This window comes from Ammospiza caudacuta, chromosome 10 (assembly GCF_027887145.1).
Source record: "Ammospiza caudacuta isolate bAmmCau1 chromosome 10, bAmmCau1.pri, whole genome shotgun sequence".
NCBI lineage: Eukaryota > Metazoa > Chordata > Aves > Passeriformes > Passerellidae > Ammospiza > Ammospiza caudacuta.
In genome coordinates this window covers 12,493,461-12,510,170 of record NC_080602.1, presented here as the reverse complement: position 1 = coordinate 12,510,170, position 16,710 = coordinate 12,493,461, and the positions used below count along the sequence as shown (strand labels likewise).

The following is a 16,710-nucleotide window of genomic DNA, read 5'->3' as shown; positions in this document are numbered from 1 at the left end:
TTGTGTTGTAAAACTGTCAGCTGAAGGGGAGATGTTAGGGAGCTAATATTGCAAAACAAGTCTGAGTCTTATATTGTAGTTTTGCTGTGCTGGTAGGTGCAAGAGTTTGGATCAGAAAGCTCTGTGTGATTGAAATATTCACAAATTTAGGCAAATGTTTTAGTATTTTGCTGCCTTAGGGGGTATAGTAAATGAAATAATTTAAAGTGTACAAAGACCAGGGAATAGACTCCCATTCAGACTTGAATGGATATGAAATCAAGTTTCTGCTGTGTTAGCAAAGCTTTATCTGAAAAACATTTCCTTCTTACTCTGTCCAAGATTGTAAACAAATGGAAGGTTTGTGTCTTTCTAAAGTATGTGTAGTCTTTTGTTTTAAAGTTGTCCTCTTCATATGAAATTAAGTTTTTGGCTTTCTTATCTACCTGAGGAGGGTGATCACAGTGTAGAACTTTTTTTCTTGCATCTTTTCCAGGCACATTATCTGGAAAATGTGAAAATGCATTGGCTACATTTTGCATTTTTGTAAAATTACAAAACATGGAATAAAGCCTTGGAAATGGCTCTACAAAAGATGTAAGTTCAATTTTACTTTTTTGTATGATGTGATTTTTAAGGATCTTAATGTAGCTACATTTGTATGTCTCCACTGTAAATACTTGACTAACAATTCAGCCTGTAAGTGATGCTAGGGTAAAGTTTAGTATAATAGCATTTTTCATGATTATTTGTGTTATTGTAAGCAATTCCAATTTGCCAATATTTATTTCTGTTTAATCAAAATTAGAGTCTGTTTTTATGTTACTTTTAAAAATTTTGTAGCATCTAATCTTCCTAATAGCTTCACAAGGTCTCTCAAGATTTTTAAGAGCTTTTGTTTGTTGTGTGGTATTCCTTGTTTTTCCTGCTCCCAAAACCTGTGTATCAGTAGGTTTCATTCTCACAGGCTTGTCCTCTTTTGCTCTGGTGGCTGTGCGTTGCTCCAGGTACAGGACAAGTGGAGATCTTGCCTTTTCCAAATGTGTTACTGGGTTTTGTTGATCAGAATACTATCCTGATAACAGCCCATCTAGAATGTTTGATGACGTGATTTAATTTTTGGAAGAGACTGCCTAAGATGGCAAAGGGAGTCAAGAACAGTTCAAACTCAAAAATGGAGAACAAACCCCCAAACTTCACTGACAATATTAATCTAGAATGTGTAAAAATTTGTCTTCCAATAGCATTTATGCTCCTGAAGCTTTCTCTGAAAATCCCCTTCCCCCTCTGATCTTGGTTATTTTCTCAACAATCTAGTGGATTGAAACAAGACCTCGTTCTTATGGAATTATGTATGTGTCAATGTGTAAAAGTAAATGCACTGTAACTTTACAGCTTCCATAATATGGAGGAATTATTCTGGAATAAAAATACTTTGAAAAAGAATCATGGGAGGGGAATGAACCTATTAATCACATTTGCAACATGACAACAGAAGTCAGTGTAGCCCTTTGGATTTCTTTCAGCTGTGTTTCAGATAACCTTGTTTTGCTTCTCACAGAGACCTAATCTTGCCAAGCTAGAACTTTAATGCAGAGCAGCTGGAAGTAGTTAAACATTGGAAGCACTGCTGATCTGGTTGCATCCTCCAACATGACCAATCCTCAGTAAGTACCATGTGACACAAATTACTGTAAATGAAAGGGAACAGGCTGCTACCTGGAGGACAGTGATGTGACATCCTGGAGGTTTTCTATTTGTCTAAAGATTGTGAGTTAGCAGAAACTCCATGGATGATGCTGTAAGCATGTCTGATGTGCATTACTAACAGCAGTGGCTGAAAACTAGTATGTTATGTTATTTTCAGATCTGTTTATTTCTCTTGCCACCAAATCTGTCTGCCAACACCAGTCTGTTTGCTTTTCTTTTCAATCAAATCAGCCTTTATTTGTCATATAGTCTGTCTAAGAATAAGAAACTCAGTATTGTTGGGAGAGGGAAGGTTGCACCAACCCATTTCCCGTTTCTTTTATGCTACTGGAAATTGGATCATTGCATGCTCTTTCATGCAAAACTGAACCAGCTTGGACTTACAAAGGTAGAGGTCCACAGGATGGCATTAAAAGTGAAAAGCAAAGAAAATTTTTGCTAAAATTAGCTTTTACCTCTGTGTTTCTGATTTCAGAATCAGAAGATTCTTGTTTACAGAAGAATGCAGTTCTGTTGGAAGTTAAAGAATCTCATTACTTTCCATTATTAGTTGGACATGAATAAAATAAAAGCTTTTAGGTAGTTCAGATAGTACTTCCTTTTACCTTCTTTTTCTGCCACAGTATGGCACAGCTGCAGCCTTTCCCTGCCAAATACTCTACATATAACAGCATGTTACTTTCTTGGTAACTCTGGCAGCAGTTAGTTCCTTTTAATTCAAGAATAATGTCTTCCATCTGAAAGAATTAGTCTAATGGTAAGACTCAGATCAGTGGAAACTTTCAGCATAGAACTTTACTTCCTTCACCCACATTGTTAAATGAGATCCTTATACAAGATGTACCAGTTAAGTGATCTTCTGAAGTAGCCTCTTATTTTGGGGGGAAAAAAAGGAACTGCTAACTAGGTTGCTTAAATTGCTGGAAGATTTTAATAAGCTTCTTTAAAATAAAATGCAATTTTGGCAGTCAAATAACACAGGGTGCTGAGAACTTTTTAACTATGGAAAAAGAGTATCTTTATACCTGCTGTAAACCTCCGACAGTAGCCTGAGATTTCTTCCAAAGTTACCAGGCTCCCCTAGAAGAAAGCTGGATAAGTTTGTGCTTGCACATCCTTGGAATCAAACAGGGCAAGCAGCTTTGCTGGGTGCTGCAAAGATCAGCCCTTGACATGCAAGCTGTCTCCTGAGCCACGTCATGCTGTGCATGCACTAATGCTAACAGATAAAATTCCTACAGAAGTCGTCTCTTGTTCTAAATGTGGGAGACATACACATTGTCAGACTGTTTTTAGCTGCATGGAGTTCCCATTATTGATAGTGGGCTGCTGTAAGAATACCTGATCAGATTTAGAAGCTGTGCATAAGGTTACTTAAGATAATCTTTATGGAGGAGGCCATAATTCTCCTGAATCACTGTTCCCTTTCAGTACTATTTTGAAATAACTTGTAACAGAATGATCCTTTTTAGGTGAGTGTAAGAAAGCTGCCATCCATCAAAATTGTTTGAATCAGTATTCAAATCTGCTGGAGGAGGGGTCTGACTGCACCTAGTAGCTAACAGTTGGTTTGTATATAGTAATTAAAAGGCCTAGCTATTCACTGCTCACCAATCTAACTTAAAAAGCAGTGAGTTTTTAGTTGGCATAGTTACACGTCTTCTTTCTGTTTTCCATAAATATTTTCCTTTTGGGCTTGTGCATTTTTTCTCTATTTGTTTATACACAGCCATTTCTATTTAGTGCTTCTGAAGCGGATTCAGCAGAGTGAAAGTTGTTCTCCTGTGTGAGGTTTCTGTTGATTACAGTGAGATGTACTGAAATTTGGAGAGATTTGATCTTCCTCTTTAATGACAACACCTCCTCAATGACCTTGCAGAGGCCTTTGAAGTTGTTGGCTCTTTAGGATTCCATGAAGTTCTTGTCTCTAACTGCCTTTTACTTGCTTGCTCATTTCTATTTGTTTCTGTGTGTATGTGTGTTTATTACTTTTCCAGGCCTCCAATTGAAGGCAGTGTTTCAGAAGTTGAGATCATTTCCCAACAAGTGGAAGAAGAGACCAAAAGCATTGCTCCTGTGCAGCTTGTTAATTTTGCTTATCGAGATCTACCTTTAGCTGCACTTGATCTGTCTGTGGCTGGGTCCCAGCTTTTGCCAAATTTGGATGAGGAGTACCAAAGAGAAGGGTAAGTACAAAGGGCAGATTTTTGTCATCTAGTTTTAGGTTACAGGACTTTCATGACCTGTTAAACAGCAAACGTTAAGCTGGATAAGTGCAGCCAGTTGTCCTTAAACTCTATGTAAAATTATTGTCACAGGAGGGAAGAGACCTTTTCTAATATCACTAATCTGGGCTGGTTCAGAGCTGTTTTATTGTTTTAAGTGGTTCATAGGTACTGTTTGACCACAGTCTGGAAGCTTTATCTCAGGAAAAAACAGATGAAATACCTGGCCTGTCAGACAAGCAGAATAGTCTGGTGAAAGCTCCTTGAGAAAGGTGTTTGAGGATGCTGAGAGTTGGCTGCTGTGACTCTTGGAAATAGCTGTGCATCTCCTGACTGAGAGATAATGGCTGGTACTGCTGATTGCAGGGCAGAGAGTGTACTTGCCAGCCAGTAATGTGCATTGTGTCGTTTGCTGATGGGAGAATGTTGTCTTTGGTAATGTGCACAGTATATGCATACTGCTCCTGTTTTCATAGAAAGGTGTTTCCAGGTTCATTGCAATAAAAGATCCTAATCAGTTCATAGCATGTGCCCAAACATAGCCCAGTGTCAGATTATGTAGCACTGATGTCCTACAGGACATTAGAAGTCATCCTTATGCCTGGTTCAGGCTTGAAGTGGCTGTAGGTGCACTGCTGTACTAAATTCTTCATGAAAGATTTGGGTCAGCTGGAGAGAATCCAGAGGAAGGCAGTGAGAATGATTAGAGGCTCAGAAAACCTGCTGTGGAGTACTGATTGGAATAACTGTGTTTCACAAGACAAAGAGACTTTGAGGGGAGCTTCCAAGAGCCTTCAGTGGGGAAGGGAGCAGCCTGGTACTGATCTCCATGATGTTCAGGACAAGAAGTAAAAAGCTTGAAAGCTTGAATTGCAGCAGAGGGCAGTGAGGGCAGCAGAGTGCTGGGGTGGACTTCTGGTGTGTGTGGGAAGGAGGGGATAGAGGTACAATTGCTGGATTGCTGATCAGGAGGGTGCATTTGCCAGGAATGATAACTCTGTGTTTAACATCCCTCGGGACAGAAATGGGCTGGGCACTGGGGCCTGCCCTCCCTGGCTCTGTGCCTGCTGTTCCCCTGGGTGTCACACTGAGCACAGAGCTAATCCTCTGTCACTGAGGTCCTGGGAGAGCCCTTCCCAGTGAGCCATGGAGAATGCTCCCTGCTGAAGGCTTTGAAAGGTTTTATATAAGGCCCCATTTATTAACAGCTCAGTACGTTTCAACCTGTGCTCTGTAATCAGCAGAGACCTGCTTGATCTGAGCTCAGCAGGTATTCTGGGGGGTACTCAGGAAGCAAGATGTGGGGAAGGCTCTTGCTTTTAATTGCTTTCCCAAATTGGACTTTATGAGACTTCTCCAAAAGGCTGTTACTCCAAACAAGGGGAAATACATTTCGAGTAGGTTATATAAGTACGCTACAACTGTAACATAAAATACCCTGCATAGCAAAAGAGGCACTTGAAAATTAATTTAAGTATGCAGGTGTAATCCTCAGGCTATTTTGGTGCTGAGTCAGTACCAGTTTAGTTCAAATATGCATTTTTATAGATTTTTGTGATCTGAAACTCAATTCTTCACTGTGCCAAAGGGCACAGGTCTCTCACTATAACCATTTGAGAAGCTTTGCAGTCTTAAACATGGAAATAGGCCTGTCATTCTTTTCCTCAGCAGAGATCTCTCCCTTCACTCAGACTTCTTTTGTGGCTTTGTCAGTCTGAATGGAAATAAGCAGGTGCCCTCCACACCTCCCAGCTGTAGAGCACATTCTCTGAAGAAAGTTCAGAGCTTAAATTTGGGCATACCAATGCATTTTGGCTAAGTGTGTTCAGCTGCCTTGTGGGAATGGTGGCTTGTTCCTTTTAGAAGCATCCATGAACAACTGATGCCCTGAGAAATTTAGGAGCAGAGCTGGGCTTCATAAGCCCAGCAGCAAAGTAAAATACTATCCCTGTTTACCAAAGTAAAATACTATCCAGCCACCTCCTGGCTTGGTTGGGAATGTGTCTGGTTTTATGGATGTGGTGTCATTTCTTTCTCATGGCCTTGTTCCTTGTGAATGGCTCCAGTCCCAGTGAGGAGGTGGGGCAGGTCAGATCAGTTTGATCCAGGGACTGGCAGCCACATCTGCCTTAGGTGCAAAGAGGGGCATGTGGGGAGGGCAGCACAACAGGTGGCAGAAAATGGCAAAAATCCCTGTAGTTTCTGCCAGCATCCATCTTTGTGACTGAGGCTCTGTTACCCCAGTGCTGCTGTGCAGAGTGCAGGGGGAGATATTCTGGGTGCTCACCAGTGAGTCTCCATTTCCTCTCTCCAAGGGAGACTTCAGGCTAGGGATGAAGGAGAGGGCAGGAAAGGAGTCTTCTATTTAATGGTTTTGCTCTGTGCACCCCAAGGAGCACACAAGGTTTTCCTCAACCTTTTCTTCTTTAAGGCTACAAGGTGTTCAGGGTCCAAGCACAAATCTGACCTGGTTGCTCCCTGGGGGAGCTTTTTGTTTCATCTGAGGGAATATTTCTCCTAATAAAGCTGATATTAATAGGTGATCAGGAATAGGTGGGTCATAACCCTCATTGTGTGCCTGGAAACTCTCACATGACATCACACTAGCAAGAAAAGAGAGAAATGAAAAGGAAAAAGAAAGAAAGTTATGGTTTGTCTAACTTGTTAGACAGACTGTATCTAAGCTGCCATTCCTGTGGCTTTAATACTGGAATAAAGTCTTACTTTGTGCAGTTTGAGAGGTCTTTGTCTTTCATATCAAATTCTCAGGGCAGTCAGTTCCTGTCTGTTGGTGTTGTTGGAGGCATTTTGTGCACAGTTTGAGCTGGTTTTGTCAGACATTGAGATGACAATGCTGATCCCTGTGCTAAGCAAGAAAGAAAGGACTGCAGGTTAGAGGCAAGTTATACCTGTCCCTGATGTACACCTGTAGGTAGTGAAAGGGTAATCAGGCAAGAAAAACCTTTCTGCTCTGCCTGAAACCCTCAAACAAGATACAAAATGTGTTGCCCTGAATTTACTGGAGAGGCTGTGGTTGTATTGAACTCAGTTTGCATGGAAAGAGTGTGCCAGCATTTCTTTAAGGAGACTAATCACCCAGAAAGGTGAGATGATTTTTAAATATTAAGATTGCTTTAAATGCCACTCTTATTTTTTTTTCCAATCAAGTATTCTGTTTTTCAAAAAATAGTTTCTCTCTTCTGCTTTTTTTTTGCATCAAGTCCAATAAAAGTGATGGAGAATAGCAGAAAAATTGACAACATGCAGAAAGTATTACATGGAGAAGGGAAAGCTCTCTTTCCTATAGTTTATATAAGTTCCAGTTAATAGGTATCAATCACAATAAATGATAAAATATTGACAGATATTTGCACTACAGAGTGTATTTATTGTGTGAATATGCAGATAGACAATCAGCCTCTCTCTTGATGAAGATCTGTGTTTATTGGAGTTGAGAAACAAGGGGGAGAGATGTACACCAATTTTTAAATTATTTATTGCATTTGTTTTAAATTGCAGCTCTTGAGTTTTAATGTTAAACAATTGAAACATGAAAGTGTTTTCAAATCCTGTTTTACATCAAAACTGTAAAGTTTGTGACTTCACATTTAATGCAGCTCATTTGACATCAGCTGTAAATAGGCTGTTTTAATTTAATAATTTATGTATGATCATCTGTTCATAGCCTTAGATTTGTATGGTCACAGCTAGAAAGTGCATTAAACAGTGGGAATATCAAAGAAAACCATAAGGAGAGAGAGAGAAAGGAAGGGAAACCAAAACTGAACAGAAGTTTACAGAGATACTGAAGTTAACACAGAGGAGAGTTGGAAACTCTCATTTTAAACTGGTTACAAGATTCTGCTGGTAAATGTATTCACCCATCCTGGGGGAAAAAAGTCTGTTCCTTCAGTGTGTCTTCTGTAATTGTACCAAGTAGGTGCTATTATTTTGCTTTTCAGATTAATCTTTCAGATGTTACTTTGATTTTTTTGAGGTATTTTACTTGTGCTTTCTACAAAACTTAAAGGTGCTTTATCTAAAAGATAACTTATCACATTTCTCTTGTTTTCTGCTTTTCTTGTCTTTATCTGGTGGTGTAATTAAAAATAGTCCATTTTCTGAAAAGTTTTCTGCGCCTCTGCAGATCTTGGATCTGGCATAATGGTGAATAATGAGGTTCAAGCCCAAGATAAAGTGCAGGGGTTGTGGAGGGCACAACTATTTCATGTAGCAAGCAAACTCCTATTTACAAAAGTGAGTTGTAATTTAGTTTTAGCTGCCAGTCATAGTCTGAATCCAGAAAGATGGTGCAATATCCTGCCATGAGGATGCAGTGAATGAGACTGTAGTGCTGATCTGTTCTTTGTGCAGCACTTTGTGACTGCTGCTCTCGGTGCTGTGGTCCAAAACACAGCTGCACTGCAGCAGAAAGGAGCAGTCAGCTCAACAGAACCTGAGGTGCCCAGCTCTTCAGTAGAGAAAACATGAAATTTTGGGCTATGTTAGAGGTGTTCAGTGATTTAGAAAGGTCTGTTTCTGTACAGCCTTGTAAGTGTTTCTCTTGGTAAATTTTGTTTTCCAGAGTAGTTCATTACTGTGTTTATATCAGTGCTCTGAGTATGTCCCCCCCATGTATTTTATCAATTGGAAGAGAGAGCAGTACTGTAAGTAAGACAAAGAATTAATTTTCTAGCTCAGCGATTTTAAGAGTTTTTTGGTTTGGAAATTTTACTGTATTTTTCCAACAGAACTTGCTTTTCCCAGACAGTTTTTGAGGATAGAAATGTAGCATCTGTAACCCACAAATCACTGTTTGCAAAGCTCTTTATTGGAGACTGGAAATGACATGAGTCTAATTTGTCTGGCTTGACAGTGGAATTAATTGTGTAAATTGGGGAAGATATTACTTGGGGCAAATATTGAAATATGGATAAGCCATAGGACAAAGAGGAAATGTGGAAAAGAGGAGTATTTGTCTAGAAGGTAGGTCTGTAAGAAAAAACCAGCAGCTAAATGCTGAACAGCAGTGTAAAAGCAAATCAGATCTTAGGATTGCTTAGGAAAAAGCAGAGAATAAGAGGCTGTTGTTGTGCCTCTCTGTATATCCAAGCTTTGTCCATGTCTTGAGTGCAGTTCTGATCCCTGTCAGAAAGAATATGGTAGCTATAAAAGAGCTGGAAAAGAATCAAAGGAAAGCAGTGATCAAAGATGTGATACATCTTCCATTGGAGATTAATGTAAACTGGGACTCTGCAGGCTGGGTGAGAGAAGGCTGATTGAGATTTGATTGATAATACAAAGTCTGTGACACAGAGAGGTTAAAATAGGTTTGACACCCACACACCCCCCTCCCAATACAGTCTCTAAGGTACATTAATAGATTAAAGCCCAGTTCCAAAGAAACAAAAGGAGTTTGCTCTTGGCACAGAGGGCAATAGATGCCTGAAGCTGCTTCCTGAAGGATGTGTGGCTGAGAGCAGCTTATCCCCACAAGGGGAGGTTGAACAAGTTTGTGGAAGAGAAAGTCACTGAATACAGCCTGAGAAAACACATCTGTCTCAGGAAGTGACGAAATGGAAAAGAGTTGGATTCTGTGAGAATGTTAAGGGGAAGGATTTCTGTTTGCTGTGTTCTGAGACATCTGCTCGTGTCCACTGTTGGAGACAGGGTGCCAAGCCTTGGGTCAGTATATTCTAGTATGGCTGTTCCCATGTTTCTTAAAGGGAGTTTTTGAGGCTGATGCTATATTGCACTAAAGATTTTAGCATAAAAAGGCAAAATCTGACTAGCAGTTTTCTAGTGAGAGGAGTAAAAGGCCAGATAATCACGGGATGAGCAAATGGTGTGATGTACACCTATAAAGAAAGGACAAATGATCCTAGAAAGCTTCAAGTATTTCAAATAGAGCTGAGAAGCATTCATGTAATTAATTAATTAAGCCTATTGTAAAATATTATCTCCTGCTCCAGTTGTCTGTATTCACATGCAGAAGAGGCTGCTAGGGTAGTTACAGAGGCTGAGTGTCTGTTCCACAAAAAGGCAGGGCTTTAATTGAATTACACACGTGGCTGCCACTACTGTGGACAGACTGCCAGCTGGGGAAAAGACCTAATCAAGCAAAGAATAATATTGGCACAAGAATGAGTGTGTATGAACTGGCCTTGGGTGAGTTTGGGGAGAAAAATGGAGGAATCTCTCTTGCCATTTGAGCAGCAGAGTTTTGCAGGTGTCTTCCAAGAAGTCTTCCATGGGGTTTGAAATAGTACAGGTTTTAGGGGTAAAAAGATGAGAGTGTTGTCAATATTTAAAGTTCTGTAGTTCTACCAGGCTTGTAGAAGTCCATAAGAGAGCTGTGTGTGTTCCTTGGAGCTCCTGCTCCAGGGCTCCAGCTGCTCCCTGCAGCCTGCTGTGAGGCTCTGCTGTCTGTGTTGGCTCAGGCACATTTTGGTTTGTTATTTAGCCTGTGTTCCTGCCACTTCCTGACCATGGCCTTTCTGCTCCTTCAGATAGCAATTTGGATCTCATCCATCCTTCTGTTTTCTGATCATAACCATCTTGTGAGGTGCAAACACTTGCTGTTTCGCCAAAAGAAAGGAAAAAAAAAAGACAGGGTAAGGTATAATGCAGATTTTGGGGTATTTGTTTACAATGCCAGAAAATAGAAACAGTGACAGCTGTTAACAGTTTGAAAAAACTGTTTGTAGTGGTTCCTTACCAGACAAATATGTTCAACCTTTACCAGTTTTGCCTTATGTTCTGTATTTCCCAAGCTGTTTATTAGTAAGGCTAACAGGATGATGACAGATTTGTTTTGGATGAAGCCATGTGTGAAAGTATCTTTAAAAAAACTACCCCTGGTAAAATTCCACTAAATATATTTTAATGTCTCAGAACAGAGATTTACAGCTCAATGTCACCAACAATTAAAAATTTCCTGTGCTAGTACATTTATTTACTTCATCCAGGCATTGCAAGAAAGGTAAATGATATTTAAAAAATAGCTGAAATACCTGATTGACCTGTTTGAAATCATGCAGGAATGTTTCCCAAAGTCACACTTGTGTGTGAATTCAAGCAAACACAGTCAGGACACCAATAGAATGTGTGCTTATTCTCTGAACAGAATAGGAGACTTTTTTGCTAGTTTGTGGGTTTTTGGCAATTGGGGTTTTTTTGTTTGGTTTGGGGTTTTTTTGGCTGAAGTGAGGGGAAAAGGTCTTTTACTTATCTATGATTAGTATGAAATCTCTTCATAAATTTGAATTGTGTAAGTTATATTTTGGTTTGTTGGGTTTTTTGAAAATTCTGTGTAGCTGCCTTTCTAATCTGAGCTTAAAATTTCAAGTGTGGCTTTGCAGTGTCACAGGTGAAATGGCCAGAATTTAGAAGGTAAGTTCAAACCCACACTAATTCTGGTAGGGGTTTGTTTTTCTCCACACCCAGATTTCTGTGAATAGATGAGCCCTTGCCCATCAGAGGGGAGAGAGAGGGAGAGAGAGAGAGACTGCACTCCTAGAACAGGTTCCAGAGGTGAAGTGTGTGTGTGTGTTAGGGGTCAGGGTACTGGTTTATGTGCCAGCCTGCAGACAGGGCTGTGCAGGTGGTAACAAGCTCACCTGGGTGTAGCAAGTTAGATACAGAACTGAAGGTGGTTCTCTAGTGCTTAAATTTCAAATCCTTTTGTGTCTTTGAAAACAGTTTATATATTTTATGAGTATGGTAGAGGTGGAAATGAGCACATGAGCTCCACTTGACCTCTTAAGCTGATTGCTTTATCAATTGTAAACTGGTAGTTTCATCCAGAAGCTTTTTAGAATTGGTGTTAATAATATTGAGTAATAATACTGAACAGACAGAATAATGCCACGTTATTTAGGATTCTATAAGTAACTAGCAGCTTGAGTAATAATTATCATGATTATGTGTATTGTATGCTTAGTATTACAGTTGGTTTATTCTTACTGGTGCATTTGGTATATTTCAAAATCTTGACTTTGCAGAGCTTTTAGAGATAGGTACTTGGGCCCTCTACTGATGATTCTGTGAATAGGAAAAGCTGCCCTGCAATATTAAAATACTGGCATAATGGGTCCTTTGGAAAAGGGAACATAAATGTAAGCAGAGACTAGAACTAAAGCCTGTTCTGTTGAAACAGAGCCACCCCCCTCATTGTTTTTAGAAATATCTAAAAAACTTCAGCCCTAAGCCTAAAATCATAGTTGCATTAAAAACAAATTACCCTGTTTTGAGATATGTAAAATAAAAGCCATTAAAAGATCAAGCTGGCAAAAAGGCCCCTATCCTAATGCCTTTTTTTTGCCTTATGTTTTAACACAACCTATTTGAAATCTATTGCATTCTGTATTCAGGCTGGAGCCATAACAAAGTTTAACCTAAGGGCAAGGTGCTGATAGTAACACTTGTCAAATCTTCTCAGAAGCTTTGAGAGTCAATTGAGGAGGTCTTTTACAGTCAGGCAATCAGGCAATCTGACTACAAGTGTTGTTGATGTGCTTAATTCTGAGAAGCTGCTTGAAAGTGTCAAGTCTCTGAGCACTGCTTGGCATCGCTTTCTCCCTCATTTGTGAGTATGTCAGAGAACATTTTGTGATGTTTTTCCAAGTGTTTGATTATAGTGTGAGTTACTGAGTCTAGAGGTGTTTATTAGGAATTGATCAGTATCACCATATCTTCTTGCACACCTCTGATTTCTGTGTTGTGATATTTTAGTCAGACAGTGGGGTTACTGCACCACACTTGCAGCTTTTTAAACCCTGGCTAATAAATCATGTCAGCTTTTCATTACCTAATGGGTATTTACAGTGCTTTGAAAATCTGAAGTGTCAGGCAAACATCCCATTTGAACTTTCTGAGGTGAGCCAGTACAGGAACCTTGCAGAGCAGTGTGATGAGAGATGATGTGATACTCAGGGGAGGAGTTAGGAGATGAACAGAATCGGGATGGACTTCATGCATCTGGAGTCCATGCTACTGTTATTCCTATTACCAGTACTCCTAAAAAAAATTTAACAGCCCTCTTGTAAATGTGTATCTGCATTAGCACAACAGTAGTGCAACGTGTACTGCTTCATCAGCTCCCCTCCTGAGTTCTACTCCTCGGAGCTCAGCCTCCTCACAGCTTCCTGCATCCTGCCTAAACCTTATTTTTCCGCTGAAAAAGGGTGACCTCATCCAAACCAGGCTGTCTCCCAAACTCTGGCAAGGTAATTCTTGGCCTGATCCACAGACAGGCTGATGAGACGTGGACAAGTAACCAAGTGAGAGAGCCTGGCCACTGCCAGACTGTGTGCCTTTGCTGCTGTCAGGTGTAGCTGTGCAGTCACTGAGCTGCTGCTTTGGTGCTTCCCAGATTCCTGTTGTTCTTTTCCATGATGTCATGGACTGATTGTTGCAGCCCCTATCAGATCTGTCTCATAGTAGAGCAGGGAAAAGGTGCATGGCCAGAAAATTCAGTAGCAAAGAAATTATTTTTAAAAACTTTTTAGCTTCTAAACAGCAGAGTCCTGCTGTGCCTTGGTACTCACCGGTAAATGAATGCAGCATGTGTGTCAAAATAAGAGCACATGAGAACTAGTGAGACAGGAGGGGAGCAGAAATGTGTATATGATAATTAGGGCTGCATGACTCAGTACACACCAGTGCACTCCAGAGCTGGGGAGGTCCCAGGCTGAAGGTTTTTCTTACATTTCTCTCAGTAAAAGAATCCAGTGAAAGTGAACTTTGCAGAGTCTTTGTGCATTATTGCTGAGTGTATCCATAACAGCAGAACTTACAATTTTGAGTTCACTGCTCTTTAGCTCTTTTCCTTTTTCACTACTTCTTCTTTTCTTTTCTTGTTTTTCCCTTAATTTTATTTCCTTAGATCTAACTGGCTAAAACCGTGCTGTGGGAGACGAGCAGCTGTGTGGCAGGTATTTTTGCTCAGTGCAAGTCTCAACAGTTTCCTGGTAGCCTGTGTAGTATTGGTGGTGATTCTTCTGACTCTGGAACTCCTAATAGATATAAAGCTTCTCCAGTGTGAGTAGGAGGATTTTTTTAATTTTGATTTTTTTAATTTTTTTTTTTTTAATTTTGATGAAATAAAGGCTTAACTTGCTGGGAGGTTTTTGAAGGGGGAGGACATTGGGAATGGTTTTTCCCTACCATTTAAATGATTACTAGGCTAGGTAAGAAATGTGTTCTTGTGGAATCCTGGTATAGTGAAGTCAGTCTCCTCTATTATTCTGACCAAAGCTAGGTCAAATAACAATTTCAGTACAGGACAAATTTTCAAAGGATACAAGCAGAGTGCACATGCAGAGATTCACATGTGTTGTCGTCAGTACTTGCAAAGCTTTACAGATGTGTTGTACATGCACAGGAGAAAAATCTGTGCATCATTAATCTCTGATACCCACCACATGTGGGGAGACAAAAGTGATGCACATACAAAAATAAATAGGGTGCTTGGTGTTAACCTCTTATTCATTACTTCTGCTTGAAATTACAGCCTTCTAGCTTGTAATGCACTGGAATGAGACAGATTTTCATTCTACTTTGCTGACACACTGTGAGTCAAATCATGGCTTAAATGGAGTTTTGTTTTATCTGAATTCACTCTACATGGGTTCCACAATGGAAATTTTAATGATGCTGTTTTGCTTCTTAATTCATCTTTTTTCCCCCTACTCTTCTTTTCCTCCATTACACCCTTTTTTTCTTTTTTTTTTTCTCTTTTTCATTTATGATATGAAGTTGACATGACCACAGACACCACCAACACTTTCCTCTAAGCTAAATGTTGAGGAGCAGCCTCTAGTATCTCCATGCAATCTCAGATATGTTGAAATGGCAGCTGGGCTTCAGACAATCCCATAAATGCAAGAGTACGTAGCACACAAGAGTGCCTGGTGTCTCCTGTGGCAGCTTTAAACTGAGCAAACCAAATTTTTATTCAGGTTGAAGTCCTTTTACTGTTGGAGTTTGTCAATTGATCATAGTGGCATAAAGATTCAGGTGTTGCAGTTGTATTGAGATGACTTTAGGGGACTTCATTGATAATTGCAGCCATTTCTTAAACTCTGTGAGATGAATGTGAATGACTGTGTGTCATTCCATGCTGTTGCTCCCCGTTCCCACCCATCTGTCCATAACTGTACACACTGTTCAGGGCATGGCCACTCCCTTACAGCTGTTACTTTCTGTGCTCTCTGGTCACTCACCATTTTTGGATGAGGAAACCCAGGATTTGGACAAGTCTGCCACTTTGAAAAAAGGCAGAAATGCGAATTGTGGGTATAAGGCCTTAAGGAAGAAGCTTTCAACAATATTGTTGAGGTGTCACATCTTTCTGTTTATGTAGAGAATTTTCACTTCCTGTAAAGACAAAGGGTTTTAAAGACTACTGATTTCTCTGAGTTTCAACAGTTTTGGTTACTCTCCTCTGGAAGCAGCCATTTTCTCACCATTTATTTTCTGAAGACTCTTCTAAGGAAGGCTTTACTTTAGGAATCATTGCTCCCCTGTGTGCCTGGTGCATATGACACTGCTGAAGGCTCTGCACCTTACACCTTGTGCATGACCTGCAGTTGTTTGGTTGAGCCAGGTGGCTTCACTGTTCAGAGGTGGCCCCTGGCACCAGGATGGATTTTCTCAGGTCCATTCCACTTCTCAGTGTTACTACTTTACATTTTAGCTAATGAATCCTGCCTTGAGGCTTTTTGCCTTGCCAAGTTTGAATACCTTCTATGTTGTTTTAAATCAGATAAAGGCTGTCTCAGTGAGGCTGATCTAAGTATCTAGTTGTGCCTTGTAAGGGATGTGTGTCATTTACACTGAGGTTTTGAAAAGCCATTAGCCCATAACTGTTTTTCTCAAAAATGCAATTACAGTTTTAAAGGGTTCCTTATTCTTTATAAAACCAAGCAGTGCATTAGGATACCTTACAACACATCACTGCCAGTTCTGTCCTTAATAACAACTGCTAGTCCATGCTATAGACTGTAATTGCTTTATTAGAAGAAATCCAAACCCACCAACCGTAAAGAAAAACCACAACAAGAGAAACCTGATGTTTTCTTTGGCTGTGACATTATTAGAGTATAGCTTTTCTGTACTCCATGCATTTTTAGAGTATAACTTTTCTGTACTCTATACATTTTTAGAGTATAGCTTTTCTCTCCTGCTTTCAGTGCAGTCTTTGGTTGCATGATGCATTTCTCCCATGCACAAAGCTGGTGGTTTCATAGGTCGACACCACATTTACAAGCTGTAGGACGCACACATGAAAAGGTCAGAGACCTTTTAGGGTATTTTAGCACAAGTGTATTCATACTGGAATTAGGAATCCCAGAAAGCAAGGGACATATAATAAAAACAAAAGTGTTTTGTTTTAGGTCTCTGTTCTGTAATCAGGTTTTTTAAGTCTGTCTTCAAAGCTCCTCACATGCAATAACAAAATAACATCGCAATACCTTGTGATGTTCTGCAAAAGCAGAAATAGATGAGTATTAATTCACTTGCACCTCCTTTTAAAAATTAAAAATAAAAAAATCTTATGGCAGGTTCCAGTGCCTCGGGAATACAGACCATGCTATTCATTCCTTATCTTCAGCAGTTTTGGGGAAAAGGAGTTGGGGAAATGATGGTGGTACCACCCTCGTTCTGCAGCAGATGCAAGGGTAGAAGGCAGCAGCCCTTCCTGAGCAGTGTGGGGCTGAGGGGCTGTGCCGTGGCAGTGCCCGGCCGTGCCCTGCTGTGCTCAGCTGTGCCCTGTGGAGCCCTGGCTGTGCCC

The 16,710-nt window shown here is 40.2% G+C and overlaps 1 protein-coding gene across 1 annotated transcript in view; it reads left to right on the top strand.

The window, feature by feature from the left end:
• The window catches only part of TMEM266 (transmembrane protein 266), an 81,612-nt gene that overhangs the window by 25,513 nt on the left and 39,389 nt on the right, over positions 1-16,710 (top strand). The window contains exons 2-5 of the mRNA XM_058811767.1: positions 476-576; positions 1,541-1,646; positions 3,687-3,875; positions 13,801-13,955. Coding sequence (XP_058667750.1) covers positions 1,633-1,646; positions 3,687-3,875; positions 13,801-13,955 — 358 coding nt within the window. The 5' untranslated portion in view covers positions 476-576; positions 1,541-1,632. The remainder of the gene's footprint in view (positions 1-475; positions 577-1,540; positions 1,647-3,686; positions 3,876-13,800; positions 13,956-16,710) is intronic.